The sequence below is a fragment of the Oncorhynchus mykiss genome, chromosome 12 (genome assembly GCF_057628025.1).
Source record: "Oncorhynchus mykiss isolate SJ-2025 chromosome 12, ASM5762802v1, whole genome shotgun sequence".
Lineage (NCBI taxonomy): Eukaryota > Metazoa > Chordata > Actinopteri > Salmoniformes > Salmonidae > Oncorhynchus > Oncorhynchus mykiss.
The window spans coordinates 41,620,596-41,643,262 of NC_143033.1; the positions used below are offsets into that span (position 1 = coordinate 41,620,596).

Genomic DNA, 22,667 nt, shown 5'->3' on the forward strand with positions numbered 1-22,667 from the left:
TCTCTCTCTGTATCTCCCTCTTGTTCTCTCTCACCACCTTTCTCTGTCCTCCTTCAGCCCTTCTGCAGGGTTTCAGCTTGCTTTTGTTTATCTGGCTGGGGGTGGAGGAGAGGAGACCCCTCCATCCGTCCTTCTCTCTCCCTGCCTCCCTCTCTCCCTCTCTCTCCTTCCTGAAAGAGATTTCCAAATGAGAGAGCATAATGGCAGGCCGTCTGGTAGCGCGCCCAGGCCACCACTGCCTCTCTGACACCCTCCTGTTCTACACATCCTCCCATCCCTCCCCCACACACACCCACAGACACACACACATCCTCCTATCCCTCCCCCAGACACACACACATCCTCCCATCCCTCCCCCACACACACCCACAGACACACACACATCCTCTCATCTCTCCCCCACACACACCCACAGACACACACACATCCTCCCATCCCTCCCCCACACACACCCACAGACACACACACATCCTCCCATCTCTCCCCCTCACCCACCCACAGACACACACACATCCTCCCATCCATCCCCCACACACACCCACAGACACACACACATCCTCACATCCCTCCCGCATACACACCCACAGACACACACACTCTCCCCTCCCTCCCCCATACACACCCACAGACACACACACACATCCTCCCATCCCTCCCTCATACACACACACCCTTCCCTCCCTCACTCCCTCATACATACCCACAGACATACACACCCTCCCCTCCCTCTCCCATACACACCCACAGACACACACACACCCTCCCCCATACACACCCACAGACACACACTCCCCTCCCTCCCCCATACATACCCAGAAACACACCCTCCCCTCCCACACACCCACAGACACACACACACATCCTCCCATCCTTCCCCCACACACACCCACAGACACACACACATCCTCCCATCCCTCCCCCACCCACAGACACACACACACATCCTCCCATCCCTCCCCCACACTCACCCACAGACACACACACATCCTCCCATCCCTCCCCCACACACACCCACAGACACACACACATCCTCACATCCCTCCCGCATACACACCCACAGACACACACACCCTCCCCTCCCTTCCCTCCCACGCACCCACAGACACACACACACACATCCTCCCATCCCTCCCCCACACACACCCACAGACACACACACACATCCTCCCATCCCTCCCCCACCCAGACACACACACACATCCTTCCATCCCTCCCCCACACACACCCACAGACACACACACATCCTCCCATCCCTCCCCCACCCACAGACACACACACACATCCTTCCATCCCTCCCCCACACAAACCCACAGACACACACACATCCTCCCATCCCTCCCCCACCCACAGACACACACACACATCCTTCCATCCCTCCCCCACCCACAGACACACACACACATCCTCCCATCCCTCCCCCACCCACAGACACACACACACATCCTTCCATCCCTCCACACACACACACACACATCCTCCCCCCTCCCCACCCACACACATCCTCCCATCCCTCCCCCACCCACAGACACACACACACATCCTTCCATCCCTCCACACAAACACACCCCCCCCACACACACACACATCCTCCCATCCCTCCCCTGATTCAGATGCTGTTCTGCACCATCCTCCCATCCCTCCCCCACACACACCCACAGACACACACACATCCTCCCATCTCTCCCCCACACCCACCCACAGACACACACACATCCTCCCATCCCTCCCCCACCCACATACACACACACACATCCTTCCATCCCTCCCCCACCCACAGACACACACACATCCTCCCATCCCTCCCCCACCCACAGACACCCACACACATCCTCCCATCCCTCCCCCACCCACAGACACACACACACATCCTTCCATCCCTCCACACAAACACCCCCCCCCCCCCACACACACACACATCCTCCCATCCCTCCCCTGATTCAGATGCTGTTCTGCACCATCCTCCCATCCCTCCCCCACACACACCCACAGACACACACACATCCTCCCATCTCTCCCCCACACCCACCCACAGACACACACACATCCTCCCATCCATCCCCCACACACACCCACAGACACACACACATCCTCACATCCCTCCCGCATACACACCCACAGACACACACACTCTCCCCTCCCTCCCCCATACACACCCACAGACACACACACACACACATCCTCCCATCCCTCCCTCATACACACACACCCTTCCCTCCCTCACTCCCTCATACACACCCACAGACATACACACCCTCCCCTCCCTCTCCCATACACACCCACAGACACACACACACCCTCCCCCATACACACCCACAGACACACACTCCCCTCCCTCCCCCATACATACCCACAAACACACCCTCCCCTCCCACACACCCACAAACACACACACACATCCTCCCATCCTTCCCCCACACACACCCACAGACACACACACATCCTCCCATCCCTCCCCCACCCACATACACACACACACATCCTTCCATCCCTCCCCCACCCACAGACACACACACACATCCTCCCATCCCTCCCCCACCCACAGACACACACACACATCCTTCCATCCCTCCACAGACACACACACATCCTCCCATCCCTCCCCCACCCACAGACACACACACACATCCTCCCATCCTTCCCCCACACACACCCACAGACACACACACATCCTCCCATCCCTCCCCCACCCACAGACACACACACACATCCTCCCATCCCTCCCCCACACTCACCCACAGACACACACACATCCTCCCATCCCTCCCCCACGCACACCCACAGACACACACACATCCTCACATCCCTCCCGCATACACACCCACAGACACACACACCCTCCCCTCCCTTCCCTCCCACGCACCCACAGACACACACACACATCCTCCCATCCCTCCCCCACACACACCCACAGACACACACACATCCTCCCATCCCTCCCCCACCCAGACACACACACACATCCTTCTATCCCTCCCCCACACACACCCACAGACACACACACATCCTCCCATCCCTCCCCCACCCACAGACACACACACACATCCTTCCATCCCTCCCCCACACACACCCACAGACACACACACATCCTCCCATCCCTCCCCCAGCCACAGACACACACACACATCCTTCCATCCCTCCCCCACCCACAGACACACACACACATCCTCCCATCCCTCCCCCACCCACCCACAGACACACACATCCTTCCATCCCTCCACACACACACACATCCTCCCCCTCCCCACCCACACACATCCTCCCATCCCTCCCCCACCCACCCACAGACACACACACACATCCTTCCATCCCTCCACACACACACATCCCCCCCCCCCCCCCCACACACACACATCCTCCCATCCCCCCCTGATTCAGATGCTGTTCTGCACCACTTCTCTCCATCCATCCATCCATGGACAGCTCCCACGTGAACTCTATTTTCATGGTCATTAGCACCACACAGGCCAGGCTTCCCCCTCCTTGTTTACCTCTCTTCTCCCTCTTTTTATCTGAATGCACTGCAAATGTCTCCACACTCTCTCCTCTCTGAGTGGAGAGGAGGATGGTGATGAGGGAATGAGAGAGAGAGAAGACCATTACAGAATAGCCTTTGAGGGATTTTTCCGGGTGTTTTCTCCTCCAAAGCATGGAGGCGTAGGAGGTCAGTTTATAAACACTGTCTCATAATCTGCATGTAAAAACGGCCGTTGTTGCTAATCAGCCACTACAAAAGCTTCTTCAAACTCTTCTTCGGGGCGAGTAATCACAACGTAAGCGCTAGGCCCTGTTGGAATATGCTTCATGATTCTGGGTGACATCAGTTCACCGTTAATATGATAAGTAGTACAGAGTTGTTTGCCAGTGTGTTTCATAAGTGTTTGTTCTTGAGACAATTCTTTTTATTCAAACAATTACCACTTAGTGAAATGACTTAGTAAAAGTCAACGATGATGTGGAATCATTCTTAGTCATTCCCTTTGAATGAGCGAGCTATCTCAAATACTAAAACATCCTCGGTATTTAAGAAACCATTAACGTTTCTGAGGAAAATGAAGCCACTTGACGTCGTTGAATGATTCAGCATCATCACTAACAAACCTTTTTATTTTATTACTGTGCAATAAAATATCTCTATAACGTCCTCTTTCCTCCATTTAATGAGATATGTTTCATCTTAAAAGCAGGACATTTCTAAATGGTGTAAATCAGGCTTAATACATTTACTTTTATTAAGTAGACGCAGGGTTATTTTAGCCTGGTCCCAGATATGTGTGTGCTGTACAGCCAACTACGATTTAGCATGACATTGAACATAGGAGTTTGCAAGACGGCACAAACAGATTGGGACCAGGCTAGGGTTCTTTGCATCAAAGCAGTATGTGTGAATATGAGACGGTGACTGGTTGGTTAGGGACTTTGGCAGGCCTGCATCACCGTGCATTTCTGTTGAACAGGGTCTCCCACTCACAGATGGAGGGGTCAATGGCCACTGCCACTCATCTGGTCCACAGCAGAATTGGATTGTGAAAAATCGCAGGGAGAGGAAAAAAGAGCCTCTTGTTTTTGCGGGAACACCAACAAAACTCACACAGACACATGCAGGCACGCATGCACACACACACACACACACACACACACACACACACACACACACACACACACACACACACAGTGAGAGAGACAGACACATACACAGAATGCCATCGGATGAGAATCAAATCATCTAGGGTGCTTAGATACACATTGACTGTCAAACACACTCTCAGTGAGAAATGACTAGATGACCTCTCAAATTCACCATGTCAAAATACAGCATTGTTTGTTTGTTCTAAAATGTCCCCTTAGCTGTGGTATGACACAAGCTACAGGCCTAGTTAAATGCTTGGAAAATAGACCCTTCAACACTAATCTGACAGAACTGGTTAGATGTAACCATTACAGTGGCAACCTTGCTTTTCACCCAATCAATTCTGTTAGTTCAGTGTTCATCTCAAGGTAGGACACCAGCCTTGTGCATATTAATAGGGTAAAAAGCTCTACAAGCACTCCATTAACATTCCAATAACGTTCCAGCAACATTACTTACTTATTGTCAGTTAGCATTAGCAGAGTACAGTTCAACAAAGGGCGTGGCTCAGTAAGAGCTCCTCACTGCGTCTGTTCAATAGCCTGCTGTGTGCTAGCCATCTGAAGAGCCACTTCTGTACGCAACTCCCATGGTCAATGCTAATTTGACACCGGTGCTATTTTCTCTGATCGAACTGGCAGTGTGTGTACTGGGGGGGGGGGCTAGTACCAGCCCTGGTTGCCGGACCCTCTACGTTCCCCTCTACATAGAGAACAGGACCAATGACGAGGGCCCAATGACCTTTCCAATCCAGCGGTGTGCTGCAGCCTTCAGCCAGCTGTCTCTGACTTGCACCGCATGTGGGCTTCTCCCAACCGGTGGTGCTCTCTCTCATGTCAGGGCGAGCGTGGAAATGTACCACACACTAGCAAAGACACACTCGGGTCTCTTCTTTCTCTCACATACACACTCAAATGTGTGCACAAGTACACTCACACAAGTTCAGTCGAGCACACACACACACACACACACAGTGTAGGCTAGTGCTGCTGAACGTACAGAGCATCCTCATCTGACAAGTTTAATCTAGGCCAGAATGATCAATGCTCTGTGCTAGCGCTTTTGAACGTCACTAATTACATACAACGATAATGTCACAGATCTGTTTGAACAAGTTATGCAAATGGAACCGATATGAATCCTTTCTTGCATGACGGCAAGCCTTGTTGATTGTTGACACATGCACAGAAAGCAAATGCACAGGAAAGCTTAGAGAGCCTTTAAAGGGAGAAACTAATGTTACATTGCACATGCTAGTTTGGTTCTGTGTTTACAAGATTCCATTTGCAAATAATTCATTTGATTCCTGTCAGTAAGGAATTTTCATTTATTTGATTGCTCAGTCAATTCATTGAAGCATAGATACAATAGCCGTCCTCTAGTATGCACATGTCCCTGTGTCCATTCTGGTGCTGTTAGACTATATCTTTGCTTTTGTTTATCCTCTGCTTTCTGGTCAGGTGCATGCTGGGTGAGTTGAGAGACTTTTCCCCCAACTCTTGGTGAGTAGGGATAGATTTTTGCTGAAGACTCATCCAATACGCACACACGTCTCTCTCATTGAATTTGCCAAGGTGGCTCCTCCTCCTCCTTGCTCAAACACGTGCACATCTATACGTGTATGTATGTTGAGCTGTAGCTCGGTCCCATCTGTAGGCGAGGCTACCGTGATTTATCCATCTCTCTCTGCTGCATTCCTTTGTTGTTATTCCAAACATGTATGGCGGTAGATGCACACAAGGATAGTTAGAGGATTTGCCACGGTACAGATCTAGTTGTATTGAGAATGATCGATGTGATAGTCTGGTCACTGAAGCCATGTGATATGGTTCCCGCTCTGACATGGTCTGACATGGACAGGTTTTTGGATGCGGTTTCTGACGTGACACATTCAGTATTATCAGAACTATTTGTGTTGCACATGCAGTGCCATCTCTTCTTTTGGTAAACACCTGCTAAAACATATTCTCATCATTTTACCTACTCATTTCATTTGGTCTAATTACCAAATTATGATAATGCCCTTTTTGTGTAAGAGCTGTTTAAAAAAAAAAATAACATGTTTTTAAATGCCTGGAATTTTAGCCTGTTCAGGTAGGAGTTTGTGACCCAGATCATGACATCACAAGCTGATCTTATTATTCTGACTAATAACCAGTCATCTTTTATTTGCATATGTATCCTCCAAATTTGAAGGGGGTAAGCAGGGTAGGCTCATAGAGATCCTATTACATTACTTATTCTATGGGAAGGCTTTAGAGCAGGGTTACTCAACTCTTACCCTACGAGGTCCATAGCCTGCTGGTTTTCTGTTCTAACTAATTTGTAATTGCACACACCTTGTGTCACAGGTCTAAAACGATCCCTGATTAGAGGGGAACCATAAAAAAATGCAGTTAAACTGGCTTCGAGGTCCAGAATTGAGTTTGAGGGCTCTAGAATGTAGACTGTGTATATAAAAATGTATATCAACACGGCCACACAGTCAGACTGAGCCTTTCAATGGCAAAAGGAGGCTCAGGGAAATAAATTAGTAAACATACATTACATGACCAAAAGTATGTGGACACCTGCTACTCAAACATCTCATTCCAAAATCTTGGGCATTAAAATGGAGTTGGCCCCCCTTGTTGCTATAACAGGAAGGCTTTCCTTTAGTTGTGGGAACATTGCTGCGGGGACTTGCTTTCATTCAGCCACAAGACCATTAGTGAGGTCGGGCACTGATGATGGGCCATTAGGCCTGGCTCGCAGTCGGCATTCCAATTCATCACAAAGGTGTTTGATGGGGTTGAGTTCAGGGCTCTGTGCAGGCCAGTCAAGTTCTTCCACACTGATCTCAACAAACCATTCCTGTATGGACTTCGCTTCGTGCACAGGGGCATTGTCATGCTGAAACAGGAAAGGGCCTTTTCCAAACTGTCGCAACAAAGTTGGTAGCACAGAATCGTCTAGAATATCATTGTATGCTGTAATATTTCCCTTCACTGGAACTAAGGGGCCTAGCCCAAACCATGAAAAACAGCCCCAGACAATTTATTCCTCCTCCACCAAACTTTACAGTTGACACTATGTGTTGGGGCAGGTAGCGTTCTCCTGGTATCTGCCAAACCCAGATTCGTCCGTCGGACTGCCAGATGGTGAAGCGTGATTCATCACTCCGGAGAACGTGTTTCCACTGATCCCAAGTCCAATGGCTGCATCTTTACACCACTCCAGCCAACGCTTGCATATGCGTATGGTGATCTTAGGCTTGTGTGCGGCTGCTCGGCCAATGAAACCCATTTCATGGAGCGCCCGACGAACAGTTATTGTGCTGATGTTGCTTCCAGAGGCAGTTTGGAACTCGTTAGTGAGTGTTGCAATCGATGTTTATGTTTAATGTTTACACGTTACACACGTCAGCACTCGGTGGCACAATAGCAGCACTTACAGTTGACCGGGGCAGCTCTAGCGGGGCAGAAATTTTACTTATTGTAAAGGTGGCAGCCTTCTTCTGACGGTGCCACGTTGAAAGTCACTGTGCTCTTCAGTAAGGCCATTCTACTGCTAATGTTTGTCACATGGCTGTGTGCTCTACTTTATGCACCTGTTAGCAACGGGCTCCCGAGTGGCGCAGCGGTCTAAAGAACTGCATCTCAGTGCAAGAGTCATCACTGCAGTCCCTGTTTCATTTCCAGGCTGTATCACATCCAGCTGTGATTGGGAGTCCCATAGGGCTGCGCACAATTGGCCCAGCATCGTCCGGATTTGGCCGGTGTAGGCTGTCATTGTAAATAAGAATTTGTTCTTAACTGACTTGCCTAGTTAAATAAAATAAAAAATAAAGGATGTGGCTGAAATAGCTGAATCCACGAATTTGAAGTGGTTTCCACATACTTGTGTATATTTGGAGTTATTTTCATGAAATAAACACAGTGATTTATTAGATTTACGCATATGATTTAAAAGTTCATTTGCAATCCAGATTAGGCTACTGTAGCTGTTGGTAGTGACTCGATAACGTTGATATTTTCTGGGTGACGTCTGTGTATGTTTGATGTTGTCATTAATGAGCATGTTCCCTTGTAATTATTCCCCTCACGACTCGTGTTCAAGTGTTTGTTCACCAGAGGAAGAACAAATATCCGAATGAACACCTCCCACTAGCCCACTGTAGTAGGAGACTAAATTTAGCAGCATTGCCACGGCGACATCCGCTGCACTAGTTACCTTCCATGCTTAACCTTCTGCAGGATAACCTTTATCCTGAAGAAACAGTGTTAGTGTAGGATATTAGCATATCATATTACCCTAGCATGTTACCATAGCATATTAGCATATATCCAATAATGGCGGTCCTTATTGAAAAGTAGGCTGAATTCGCTTCTTACAAGTGGGGAGTGTGCCTTTTTCTGGGAGGTTCATTTTCAGGGCTGTTTGGGGTGTTGACAGGCAGATTTAAATCCTGTTTGTCTATCCTGGCGATTGCTTTCTTCCCCTGACAACAAGACATGCAAATTAGCATTTGATGTGTTGCAGGTCCATTCAGGTTCCCCTTATTAGCTACCAGGGGAGGGAACAATAAATATTGAATGTTTTTTTTTTTTTTTTTCATTTTATATATTTGAGATACGCATCCAGGAGGCAAGAGATGAATCTTGGAGATGATGAAAATCAAAGACACTCTCTCTCGCTCTCTTGACTTTAATGAAGTAGCTCAAATCCATTTAAAGTGTGTACATGTGCGTGTTTTTGGTTTCGAAGTAGATTTACGGGGAGATTTTCAGGTGCATGTCCACGGTTGATTTATGAAGTCTTCTATTGGCTTGTGATACGGTCTAGGATCACACACACACACACACGCACACACACACAGACACACACACACACACACACACACACACACGAGGTCAGCCATCAGGAGCAACCTTTACCAGTTTGCTCATAAAACACATACACACACACTAGGGAGTCCTGAAACTACCAAGTTTCAATACAGGAATAATTCATATTTATCCCCAGATATCCAGGAAATACTGCAAAAATTGGAAGTGCCCATTTAAAACCAAGATATGGTCACTCAGGGTTCTCCCAAAAGAAGATTGCCACTGCGCCACATTGCCGTCTTGGTTGCACCGGTATGTGAAGATTTCACAGCAAGTGAAACTGATATTTAGTAGTGATAGCGTAACTTTCATCGCCAATTACATTGTTGTGAATTGTGAAACAGGCCGTTGATAAATTCAGAGCGTTATCATGTTCCTCAATTAATTCAGTGCATTTCAGCAGTAGGCCATGTCGATACAGAGCGTGCTCAGGACACACAGAGTGCAGGCCATAGCGTTGTTGAATCATAAACACTTTGTAACGGCAGTCAAACAAAAGTAAAATGACCAAAGTTGCAAAGCTTGCTCGATAACTTCCAAATAACTTCCAACTTCCAATATCTCCTATTTGGCAAAATGTAGTTGATGGTTATGCAGATAGCAGATCAGCTCATGAATAACGGCGATAAAGAGAGGAAATTGTTTAAATAGCAAGGTGTCTTAACAGAGACCAACTCTGTAAAAAATATTATTATAATTAAATCCATATCTACCCTCATACCGTTTGTTGATCACAAATCCAATACCGAAGCTCTCAATGGGCAGCAATATGAAACAATGCAGAAAAGCGGGGGAAATGTTATAGTGGTATTTTGACATGCATACGGAGACGTGCTTTGATAATACTACCTTTGGATTACAGAATACAATTAGGAATTTTCATGTGAGTCAGGATGTTGGGTTTCAGTGGGACTGATTTAAGGCTGCTATGTGAGTCAATAGATCAATAATGCTAAATTGTAGCCTAAATCCAGTGTATGCTAAATGTTTCTGATCAGAAAAAAATGTATCAGTTAACAGTGCCCTAGGGAAAGTATTCAGACCCCTTGACTTTTTCCACATTTTGTTATGTTACAGCCTTATTCTGAAATGTATTAAATAGTTTTTTTCCTCATTAATCTACACACAATACCCCATAATGACAAAGCAAAAACAGGATTTTAGAAATGTTTGCTAATTTATTCAAAACAAAAAACTGAAATATCACATTTACTTAACTATTCAGACCCTTTACTCAGTACTTTGTTAAAGCACCTTTGGCAGCGATTACAGCCTCAAGTCTTCTTGAGTATGACGCTACAGGCTTGGCACACCTGTATTTGGGGAGTTTCTCCCATTCTTCTCTGCAGATCCTCTCAAGCTCTGTCAGGTTGGATGGGGAGAGTTGCTGCACATCTATTTTCAGGTCTCTCCAGAGATGTTCGATCGGGTTCACGTCCGGGCTTTGGCTGGGCCACTCAAGGACATTCAGAGACTTGTCCCAAAGCCACACCTTCATTGTCTTGGCTGTGTGCTTCGGGTGGTTGTCCTGTTGGAAGGGGAACCCGTCACCCAGTCTGAGGTCCTGAGAGCTCTGCTGCCACCACCATGCTTCACCATAGGGATGGTGCCAGGTTTCCTCTAGAAGTGGCGCTTGGCATTCAGGCCAAAGAGTTCAATCTTGGTTTCATCAGATCAGAGAATCTCTTTTCTGAAAGTCTTTTGGTGCAGTTTGGCAAATTCCAAGCAGGTTGTGATGTGCTTTTTACTGAGGAGTGGCCACTCTACCATAAAGGCCTGATTGGTGGGGTGCTGTAGAGATGGTTGTCCTTCTAGAAGGTTCTCCCATCTCCAAAGAGGAACTCTAGAGCTCTGTCAGACTGCCCATCGGGTTCTTGTTCACCTCCCTGACCAATGCCCTTCTCCCCCGATTGCACAGTTTGGCCCGGTGGCCAGCATTAGGAAGAGTCTTGATTGTTCCAAACTTCTTCCATTTATGAAAGCTGGAAGCCACAGTGTTCTTGGGGACCTTCAATGCTGCAGACATTTGTTTGGGACTTTCAATGCTGCAGACATTTGTTGGTGCCCTTCCACAGATCTGTACCTCAACACAACACTGTCTCGGTGCTCTGCGGACAATTTGGTTCGACCTCACGACTTTGTTTTTGCTCTGACATGCACTGTCAACTGTGGAACTTTATATAGACAGGTGTGTGCCTTTCCAAATAATTTCCAATCAATTGAATTTACCACAGGTGGACTCCAAGTTGTAGAAACATCTCAAGGAGCATCAATTGAAACAGGAGGCACCTGAGCTCAATTTCGAGTCTCATAGCAAAGGGTTTGAATACGGTATTTTTGCAAAAACGTGTTTTTGCTTTGTCATTATGGGGTATTGTGTGTAGATTGCTGAGCTTTTTTTTTATGTAATCCATTTTAGAATAAGGCTGTAACGTAACAAAATGTTGAAAAAGTGAAATGGTCTGAATATTTTCGAAGGCACTGTACATGAGCAAATTAGAATAAAGATGATCATTAGCACTCACCTCAATTTATCTATTTCCCCAGCCAAATTGTTAGCAAATATTCAAATGGAGATTCCCCACGCTTGTCTCAAAGCATCGTGATGATGCTGTCCAAATCAAAATGGTGCCTGAAATGACCGAACTCGGTCCTGTTCTGCCACCCCCCACACACACACACGGTCGCGGCCAGCTGTGCCAAACCTGCGTCTGTAGTGATGCTTCCAGTGCCTTAGACTGTTGCGCCACATGGGAGATGGTGAGAACTCTAAACTGTATTCGGGTCTTATCTGCAGTCCGTCAATTATGCGTGTTCTTTGAATTTATGGCAACTTTGTGTGAAGTAAATACGCGAAGCTCAACCTGTTTGAACAATGTGCTGCACATGTTGTGGAATTGCATTAGTGCGACCTTGGTGTAAAATGTTGTAATTTCCCAGGTCTTGTCATTTTATTTTTTCGGGAAATGTGAAGAGTGGTCCCTGGACAGTCCCGGAATACTGGTTACCCGTGTTAATCCCTAATACATGCTGACTTGAAGAAGCAAGTACATCATTTGTCACCTAACTCTGCTGCGGTTTCTCCCCACTCTTCTTTGCGGTTGCTTTGGCATTTTAGAGAGCAATTCAGGGCTTATTTAAGTGGGTATACACAACATGTTGGTGATGATCTCCAACACGTAGGGGAATCATATCAAAAGGTAGTAATACTTGAATTCATTCCATACAAACCAAATTGTGCTCACTCAGATATTATATTTTCACACCTTTTTAGCACAGTTCCAGCAACTATGGTGGATGTCTAACCAGGTTAAGTACAGCTTGGTTTTTCTTGGCTTGGCTTGGCTTGGCTCGTTGGTTTGAAAAACTAGACTGCACACAGCCTGCCAGTTGTAATGATGAGTGTTTGTCTCTGTCTGTGCCCTGCAGTCCAGAGTCAGAACCTGGTGACGGACAATGTGGCGGTGGTGGAGGGAGAGGTGGCCGTCATCAGCTGCCGGGTGAAGAACAACGACGACTCGGTCATCCAGCTCCTCAACCCCAACAGACAGACAATCTATTTCAGAGACGTCCGACGTGAGTACCACACATACACACAGACAGGCATACATTCACTCACACACACACACAGAGACAAGCATACACACACACACCTTGGAAATAGATAGGCCTGTTACACTGAGTGTACAAAACATTAAGAATACCTGCTCTTTCCATGGCATAGACTGACCAGTTGAAAGCTATGATCCCTTGTTGATGTCCCTTGTTAAATACACTTAAATACACTCCTGTGTGTATCAAGAATGGTCCACACAAAGGACATCCATCCAACTTAACACAACTGTGGGAAGCATTGGAGTCAACATGGGCCAGCATTTCTCTGTGGAATGCTAGCCCGTCTGGGCATGGACACCTTGAAGAGTCTGTTCAGATGGCAAAAGTGTGCAGTGCAAATCAAAATTAGGAAGGTGTTCCTAATGTTTGCTATACTCAGTGTAGTTCTACATTGACACACATACACATACTGTCATCAAGTCTACAATAATCTTTCGGTCCACTTCAAAATCAAATCAGATAAAAAATGTATTTGTCACATATTTAGCAGATGTTAATGCGAGTGGAGCAAAATGCTTGTGTTCCTAGCTCCAATAGTGCAATAGTATCTAGCAATTCACAACAATACACACAGATCTCTAAGTAAAATAATGGAATTAAGAAATATAAATATTAAGACGAGCATTGTCGGTGTGACATTGACTAGAATACAGTAGAATACAGTGTATACATATGAAATGAAAAAAACAGTATGTGAACATTATTAAGGTGACCAGTGTTCCATTATTAAAGTGACTAGTGATTGCATGTCTATGTACGGCACATAGGGCAGCAGCCTCTAAGTTGAACGGTTGAGTAACAGTGTGGTAGCCAGCTAGTGATGGCAGTCTGATGGCCTTGAGATAGAAGCTGTTTTTCAGTCTCTCGGTCCAAGCTTTGATGCACCTGTACTGACCTCGCCTTCTGGATGATAGCAGGGTGAACAGGCCGTGGCTTGGGTGGATATCCTTGATGATATTTTTGGCCTTCCTGTGACATCGGGTGCTGTAGTTGTCCTGGAGGGCAGGCAGTGTGCCCCCGGTGATGCGTTGGGAAGACCGCACCACTCTCTAGAGAGCCATGCAGTTGCAGGCGGTGAAGTTTCTGTACCAGGCGGTGATACAGCCAGACAAGATGCTCTCAAATTTCTTCAGCCTCCTGAGGTTGAAAAGGTACTGTTGCGCCATCTTCACCACACTGTCTGTGTGGGTGGACAACTTCAGATTGTCAGTGATGTGTACTTGAGGCTTTTGACCTTCTCCACTGCGGTCCCGTCGATGTGGATGTGGGTGTGCTCCCTCTTCTGTCTCCTGAAGTCCACGATTAGGTCCTTTGTTTTGTTGACGTTGAGGGAGAGGTTATTTTCCTGGCACCACTCCGCCAGGGCCCACACCTCCTCCCTGTAGGCTGCCTCGTCATTGTTGGTAATCAGGCCTACTACTGTTGCTACTACAAACTTGATGATTGCATTAGAGTTTGTGCGTGACCACGCAGTCATGGGTGAACAGGAGGAGGATCAGTATAGTGGAGGTGTTGTTTCCTACCTTCACCACCTGGGGGCGGCCCGTCAGGAAGTCCAGGATCCAGTTGCACAGGGCGGGGTTCAGACCCAGGGCCCCGAACTTAATGAGCTTGGAGGGTACTATGGCGTTGAAGGCGGCGCTGTAGTCAATGAACAGCATTCTTACATAGGTATTCCTCTTGTCCAGATGGGATAGGGCAGTGTGCAGTACGATTGCATTGTCTGTGGATATATTGGGGCGTTATGCACATTAGAGTTGGTCTAGGGTGTCAGGTAAAGTGCAGGTGATATGATCCTGAACCAGCCTCTCAAAGCACTTCATGATGACAGAAGTGAGTGCTACAGGGCGATAGTCATTTAGTTCAGCTGCCTTTGCTTGGGTACAGGAAAATGGTGGACATCTTGAATCAAGTGGGGACAGCAGACTGGGATAGGGAGAGATTGAATATGTCCGTAAACACTCCAGCCAGCTGGTCTGCGCATGCTCTGAGGACACGGCTAGGAATGCCTTCTGGGCCAGCAGCCTTGTGAGGGTTAACACGCTTAAATGTCTTACTAACGACGGCCACGGAGAACGAGAGTCCTCAGGAGTAGGCCGCGTCGATGGCACTGTGGTATCCTCAAAAGCAGGTGAAGAAGGTGTTTTGCTTGTCCGTGAGCAAGACGTCAGTGTCCGCGACGTGGCTGGTTTTCCCTTTGATTGTCTGGAGTCCCTGCCACATACAGTTGAAGTTTACATACACCTTATCCAAATACATTTAAACTTAGTTTTTCACCATTCCTGACATTTAATCCTAAATTCCCTGTTTTAGGTCAGTTAGTATCACCACTTTATTTTAAGAATGTGAAATGCCAGAATAATAGTAGAGAGAATGATTTATTTCAGCTTTTATTTCTTTCATCACATTTCCAGTGCATCAGAAGTTTACATACACTCAATTAGTATTTAGTTGCGTTGCCTTTAAATTGTTTAACTTGGGTCAAACGTTTCGGGTAGCCTTCCACAAGCTTCCCACAATAGGTTGGGGGAATTTTGGCTCATTCCTTCTGACAGAGCTGGTGTAACTGAATCAGGTTTGTAGACCTCCTTGTTCACACATGCTTTTTCAGTTCTGTCCACACATTTTCTATAGGATTGAGGTCAGGCCTTTGTGAAGGCCACTCCAATACCTTGACTTTGTTGTCCTTAAGCCATTTTGCCACAACTTTGGAAGTATGCTTGGGGTCATTGTCCATTTGGAAGACCCATTTGCAACCAAGCTTTAACTTCCTGACTGATGTCTTGAGATGTGTGCTTCACGGTTGGGATGGTGTTCTTCAGCTTGCAAGCCTCCCCCTTTTTCCTCCAAACATAACAATGGTCATTATGGCCAAACAGTTATCTTTTTGATTCCTCAGACCAGAGGACATTTCTCTAAAAAGTACGATCTTTGTCCCCATGCGCAGTTGCAAACTGTAGTCTGGCTTTTTTATGGCGATTTGGAGCAGTGGCTTATTCCTTGCTGAGCGGCCGTTCAGGTTCTGTCAATATAGGAATTGTTTTACTGTGGATATAGATACTTTTGTACGTGTTTCCTCCAGCATCTTTACATGGTCCTTTACTGTTGTTCTGGGATTGCACTTTTCGGCACCAAAGTACGTTCATCTGTAGGAGACAGAATGCGTCTTCTTCCTGAGTGGTATGACATCTGCATGGTCCCATGGTGTTTTTACTTGCATACGATTGTTTGTACAGATGAACGTGGTACCTTCAGGCGTTTGGAAATTGCTCCCAAGGATGAACCAGAGTTGTGGAGGTCTACAATTTTTTTTCTGAGGTCTTGGCTGATTTATTTTGATTTCCCCATGATGTCAAGCAAAGAGGCACTGAGTTTGAAGGTCGGCCTTGAGATACATCCACAGGTACACCTCCAATTGACTCAAATGATGTCAATTAGCCTATCAGAAGCCTCTAAAGCCATGACATACTTTTCTGGAATTTTCCAAGCTGTTTAAAGGCACAGTCAACTTAGTGTATGTACACTTCGGACCCACTGGAATTGTGATACAAATAAGTAAAATAATCTGTCTGTAAACAATTGTTGGAAAAATTACTTGTCATGCACAGAGTAGATGTCCTAACCAAAACTATAGTTTGTTAACATGAAATGTGTGGAGTGGTTGAAAAACAAGTTTTAATGACTCCAACCTAAGTGTATGTAAATCTCCGATTTCAACTGTACGTGTCTGAGCCATTGAATTGCGACTCCGCTTTGTCTCTTTACTAATGTTTTGCTGTTTGATTGCCATACGGAGGGCATAACTGCACCGTTTGTATTCGACCATATTCCCAGTCACCTTGTCATAAATGCGGTGGTTCGGACTTTCAGTTTTGCGCGAATACTGCGATCTAGCCACGTTTTTTTGTTTGGGTAGATTTTAATTGTCAGTGGGAACAACATCCCCTATACACTTCCTGATGAACTCAGTCACCTTGTCAGTGTATACGTCAATGTTATTCTCAGAGAACAACCGGGAACATATCTTGGTCCGGGTGGGTCCGGGTGATCAAAACAATCTTGAAGCATGGATTCCGATTGGTCAGACCAGTGTTGAATTGACCTTAGCACGGGTACTTCCTGTTTGAGTTTCTGCCTATAGGAAAGGAGGAGCAGATTAGAGTTGTGATCAGATTTGACGAACGGAGGGCGGGGAAAAGACCTTGTAGCCAACCCAGAATGGAGTGTACCAGTGGTCCAGAGTTTTTGAAGCGCGTGTACTAGAACATCAGTAGCGTTTTCCTCAAATTTGCTACAGATGTTATTATACTGAACAAAAAATATATACGGAACATGTAAAGTGTTGGTCCCATGTTTCATGACTTGAAATAAAAAGATCCCAGAAATGTTCTATATGTTCTATATGCAATCTAATTTTGTGCACATTATCTGGCAACAGCACCACCAGAGCTGTTGCCACATAATTGAGTGTTTCTCTATCATAAGCCGCCTCCAACGTTGTTTTAGAGAATTTGTCAGTACGTCCATCCAGCCTCACAACCGCAGACCATGTGAACCTCGCCAGCCCAGGATCTCCACATCTGGCTTCTTCACATGTGAGACCTTTTTTTTTGTGGTCTTTGACCAACAGATGCCTATCTGTTTCCCCAGTCATTTGAAATCCATAGATAAGGGCCTAATGAATTGATTTCAATTGACTGATTTCCTTATATTAACTGTAAATCAGTCAAATATTTGAAATGTTTGCTTGTTGCGTTTTATTTTTTTGTTCAGTGTGGTACTCTCCACTCGCACACACATTCATTTGAAGAGGTTGGATATACACCCACACACACAAACATACACACAAACATACAGTATAGTTATACATACAGTATAACACTTTCTGTCACAAGTCCTGTCTACTAGTCTTCAGGCATGAGTGTACACACACTCACACACACACACACACACACACACACACACACACACACACACACACACACACACACACGGAGAAGCAGCCACGTCCTCGGAAGGTCTCCCATCTATCTCTGACGCATCCAACGTTGTGTCCCTCCCTCCCTTTGCACCAACACAAACTTCTTCCTCACACAACTACACAGCCACTCAGCCATGTCCTCAAGATCCCCATCGCATGCATAAATCGCGCCTCGTGTTTTTCTGTTTCGCTGGGGCACCAAATACCAAGCCCACAGCTGGCTGTCAAGGGCATCTCATCTTTTGACGGGGCGCCTTGATCTCATGTGATCTTTTCCCAAGAACACTCTGGCATTTCACTGCAGCTGCACTGTTTAATTATAGCTTGGCTCTGCTACCAGCCTCCCCTGGAATATCATATTGGGCCCCTCCAACTAAAATCCATATTGGGGGGGAAAAAAGGAGAGAGAGAAAGAGAGGAGAGAGCTTTGACATTGACATCCTGTGACCCCACTTCAAGGGAGCGGTCATAGCCCTGTGTGGTGAGGGGGCCTCACCTCCTCCCAGGCTTAGCCCTCTGCACACAAAGTGAGCACACACAAACACACACACACACACACATACACACAATGATATACTGTAGGCACACTTAACGAGTTAAGAGACACACACACGCTTTTGGACTGGCATTCACAGTGAAGAGACAGACACTTGATACCTGTACAATGGATAAACAGCCATACTTTTGAAGGCCAGGGTGTGTGCGGGGTCCCCTGGGCCCCGGATGGTACCTGTCTGAAAGCAGCCTCTGCATTACCAAAGGACACCTTTACCTTACCTTGACCACTACAGCTCCCAATCTCTTAAAGAAGACCTCACCTCCATCTCCTCTGGTTTTTCAAGACACTGACCCGGCCATTAAGGGGACGGCAGCAGCCAAGCCAAAAGTTCACCCTCTCTGATCTTTCCGCCCCTCACTTTATCATTTAAAGGTGTCTCTCTCTCCGGCGCCGTTCAAAGGTGAGAAAACCGCATGGAATCAGCTAAAGGGCCATGGGAGAAGAGGAGGGTTGGGCGCCACGATTCCCTTTTCTACAACACTTGAAGTGTGTGTGTGCGAGTGTATCGTGTCTGCATATGTGCGTGCATGTGTGTGGTGGGGGTCTGTCAGATGAGCCAAATTACCCTCCCCCACCTACCTTCGCCCTCTCTCGCTCCTTAATAAAACTTTAATGGGCTCCTCTCAAAAAGTAGCCGGGTCCACTAATCAGAATTGATTGCCGCCACTTAGGAAGAACCCAGAAGCTTGTCTCCAAGAAGCTGGAGCCAGCCCTCCTCGATGAAACCAGGGAGAAATGACGCAAATGATATACAATGAGAGAGAGAGGGAGAAAAGAGAGAAAGAAAGAAGAAAGGAATAACCCTTTGCAGCCATCAAAGTTGAGTTTATCTCATCTTTATATTTTTTTTTTGCTCTGCTATGAATTGGAGTTTATTTTCCCCCCTTTTGTGTTTACAGTCAGCTTCATTTCAATGCAGAGATTGCCAGGACTCAATGGATGTGGCTGGGTGTGTTTGTGCAGCCTTTTGAGCCCCATCATCCGTTTCCTCGACGGTGCCGAACGGACCTTTGGCTATTTGTGATAACACGAAAATAAGCAATGTATATTCAACACCACTTTAGGCGACTGTCCACCCCTCACGAATGGAAATGAGTGGCATTTAAAAAAATATATAAAAATGGCATTGTCCGCGTTGATCTGACCCAGGCAAATGAATTTGAAATCTTGGACAGAAAGTCCTCTGTTTTATTATTTCATACTATTTCATACCTAAGTAGGATCACTTTATTCATGAGATGGCTTGGGGTCTTCTGATACGAGGTAAATAACAAAAGAGACGAATTGAGTGATGCAATACCCTCCAAAACCAATTATGTTTTTTGAATACTCTTGCAATGTGAACAGTGAATCAGTTTTATTTTGAAGAAAGCTGTTTATTCATTTTCATAGAGAGCCTGTTTGTTTGGTTGTAGAGAGGCTGCATGAAGAACATTGACTTTGGTTTTCACAATCTAATTCAAGACCACCATAGAAATGAAACATATACATTCCCTAAAATAAAATGTATACTGTACAAATGTTCCTCCAATTGCACAATTGGCCTAGCGTTGTCCGGGTTAGGGAGGGATTGGTCGGTAGGGATCTCCTTGTCTCATCGCGCACCAGCGACTCCTGTGGCGGGCCGGGTGCAGTGTGCGCTAGCCAAGGTTGCCAGGTGCACGGTGTAGCCTCCGACACATTGGTGCGGCTGGCTTCCGGGTTGGATGCGCGCTGTGTTAAGAAGCAGTACTGCTGGTTGGGTTGTGTATCGGAGGACGCATGACATTCAGCCTTCATCTCTCCCGAGCCCGTACGGAAGTTGTAGCAATGAGACAAGATAGTAGCTACTACAACAATTGGATACCACGAAATTGTGGAGAAAAAGGGGTAAAATTCAAGTCTCTGCCTTGTGTGGGTGTTACATAAAATAAATGTGCTAGTTTTGAAACTCCTATAGCTGCTGTATTCAAGTTTGAATCAGCAGGAATAGTCTACTGCTGTGTTTTGAGACTTCCACAGCGACAACCCCCCACCCCCTCCCCACGCCCCACCCCACACTTAATCCACTTAATCAGACTTTGTTTTCATTATTGTTACCAAAATCCTCCCGGCAAGCATGCTTCAATTCTAATTACGATTGTCAGAATTGCTCCGTCTCTCCTCAGCCCAAACTCATGATGAGGGAGAAAGGGGTGGAAAAAGAGAAGAAAGGGAGAGGGGTCATCCTCCATGTTGTAGCACCTCTGAACCCAAAGAAGAAGGGGATCGGGAGAAATACCTCAGAAATACCTCGCCAGGCATGCTTTGACATTCCTGGAATTCATTTGTTTGCGAAGCGTCCTGCTTGCCTTTTCTTTACCGTCCATATCTATTATTCTGTCTGAAATGTACTGCAGTTTCCAACCCTGCTGTGTGACTGGGCTATTTCCCATTGTTTCCTTGTCCTTGTTCTTCTTTGTGTCTGTTTTCTCCCTGTTCCTTGCCACTATGAATCATATTCCCACATATTGTTTTGATCAAGTGTTTGTTGCCTCACCAGTGTCTCTCCACACTTGTTTTTACTGTGTTGTCATTGCCTTTTTTTGCCCACTTCTGTCTGCCCCTGTGTTTGTACCTTCCAAGAAGTACATTATCTGAGAAACCCTCTGCCAAACTAAAGGAAATGAAAGAACGAATCAACATCGAAATACTTTCTTTTTCAGTTAGTTTTCTTTAGTGGAATTGCTTTCCACTTCTAGTGCCTTTGTTTTCCTTGAACTCACCCCATTGGACAGCACTGCTGCGGCAGGAGCTAGTGGGGACAAGCTGCGTGTCCATTCCCGGGCTCCCCCGTGGTGAGCTGGATGTCGCGGGCGGGCGCCGTTGTTGTGCCGTAATGGGGACATGGCGGGCCACTGAACCCTCACAACATGGCAACGCTTGTGTCCAGGAACAACATCACTGCACAAGTGAAAGTGAAAGGCTATGTTCCCTGTTGAACACAAAGCTTTTGTGTTGTCAAGCCCTAACACTGTTGTACCATCCAAAAATGTATCAGTGTTCAGTTTCTCACCACCTCCAATTCTCTCCGTTTTTTTGGCCAAAGCCACATCTGTGTTGTTGATATACACTACCTTTCAAAAGTTTGGGGTCACTCAGAAGTGTTCTTGTTTTTGAAAGAAAAGCTAATTTTTTTGTCCATTAAAATAACATCAAATTGATCAGAAATACAATGTAGACATTGTTAATGTTGTAAATAACTATTGTAGCTGGAAATGGAAGATCTACATAGGTGTACAGAGGCCCATTATCAGCAACCATCACTCCAGTGGCACGTTGTTTTAGCTAATCCAAGTTTATCATTTTAAGAGGCTAATTGATAATTAGAAAACCCTTTTGCAATTATGTTAGCACAGCTGAAAACTGTTGTGCTGATGAAAGAAGCAATAAAACTGGCCTTTAGACTAGTTGAGTCTCTGGAGCATCAGCATTTGTGGGTTCGATTACAGGCTCAAAATATCCAGAAATAAATAACTTTCTTCTGAAACTCTTCAGTATTCCTTTTCTGAGAAATGATGGCTAGAAATTGCCAAGAAACTGAAGATCTCGTACAACGTTGTGTACTACTCCCTTCACAGAAGAGCGCAAACTGTCTCTAACCAGAAAAGAAAGAGGGGTGGGGGGCCCCGGTGCACAATTGAGTGTCTAGTTTGAGAAACAGACGCCCCACAGGTCCTCAACTGGCAGCTTCATTAAATAGTACCCTCAAAACACCAGTCTCAACATCAACAGTGAAGAGGCGACTCCGGGATGCTGGCCTTCTAGGCAGAGTTCCTCTGTCCAGTGTCTGTGTTATTTTTGCCTATCTTAATCTTTTCTTTTTATTGGCCAGTATGAGAGATGGCTTTTTCTTTGCAACTCTGCCTAGAAGACCAGCATCTTGGAGTCGCCTCTTCACCGTTGATGTTGAGACTACAATTTAGCATGCAATGGGCACGCTTGCTGTCCATCAGAGCTGTTGCCAGAGAGCTAAATGTTCTCTACCATAAGCCTCCT

At 46.3% G+C, this 22,667-nt stretch overlaps 1 protein-coding gene across 6 annotated transcripts in view; it reads left to right on the forward strand.

Annotated features, from left to right (window-relative positions):
• The window catches only part of cadm1a (cell adhesion molecule 1a), a 421,994-nt gene that overhangs the window by 320,713 nt on the left and 78,614 nt on the right, over positions 1-22,667 (forward strand). For all 6 annotated transcript variants that reach the window (XM_036937590.2, XM_036937591.2, XM_036937593.2 and 3 more), the window contains one exon: positions 12,925-13,071. In XM_036937590.2, the coding sequence (XP_036793485.1) occupies positions 12,925-13,071 (147 nt within the window). The remainder of the gene's footprint in view (positions 1-12,924; positions 13,072-22,667) is intronic.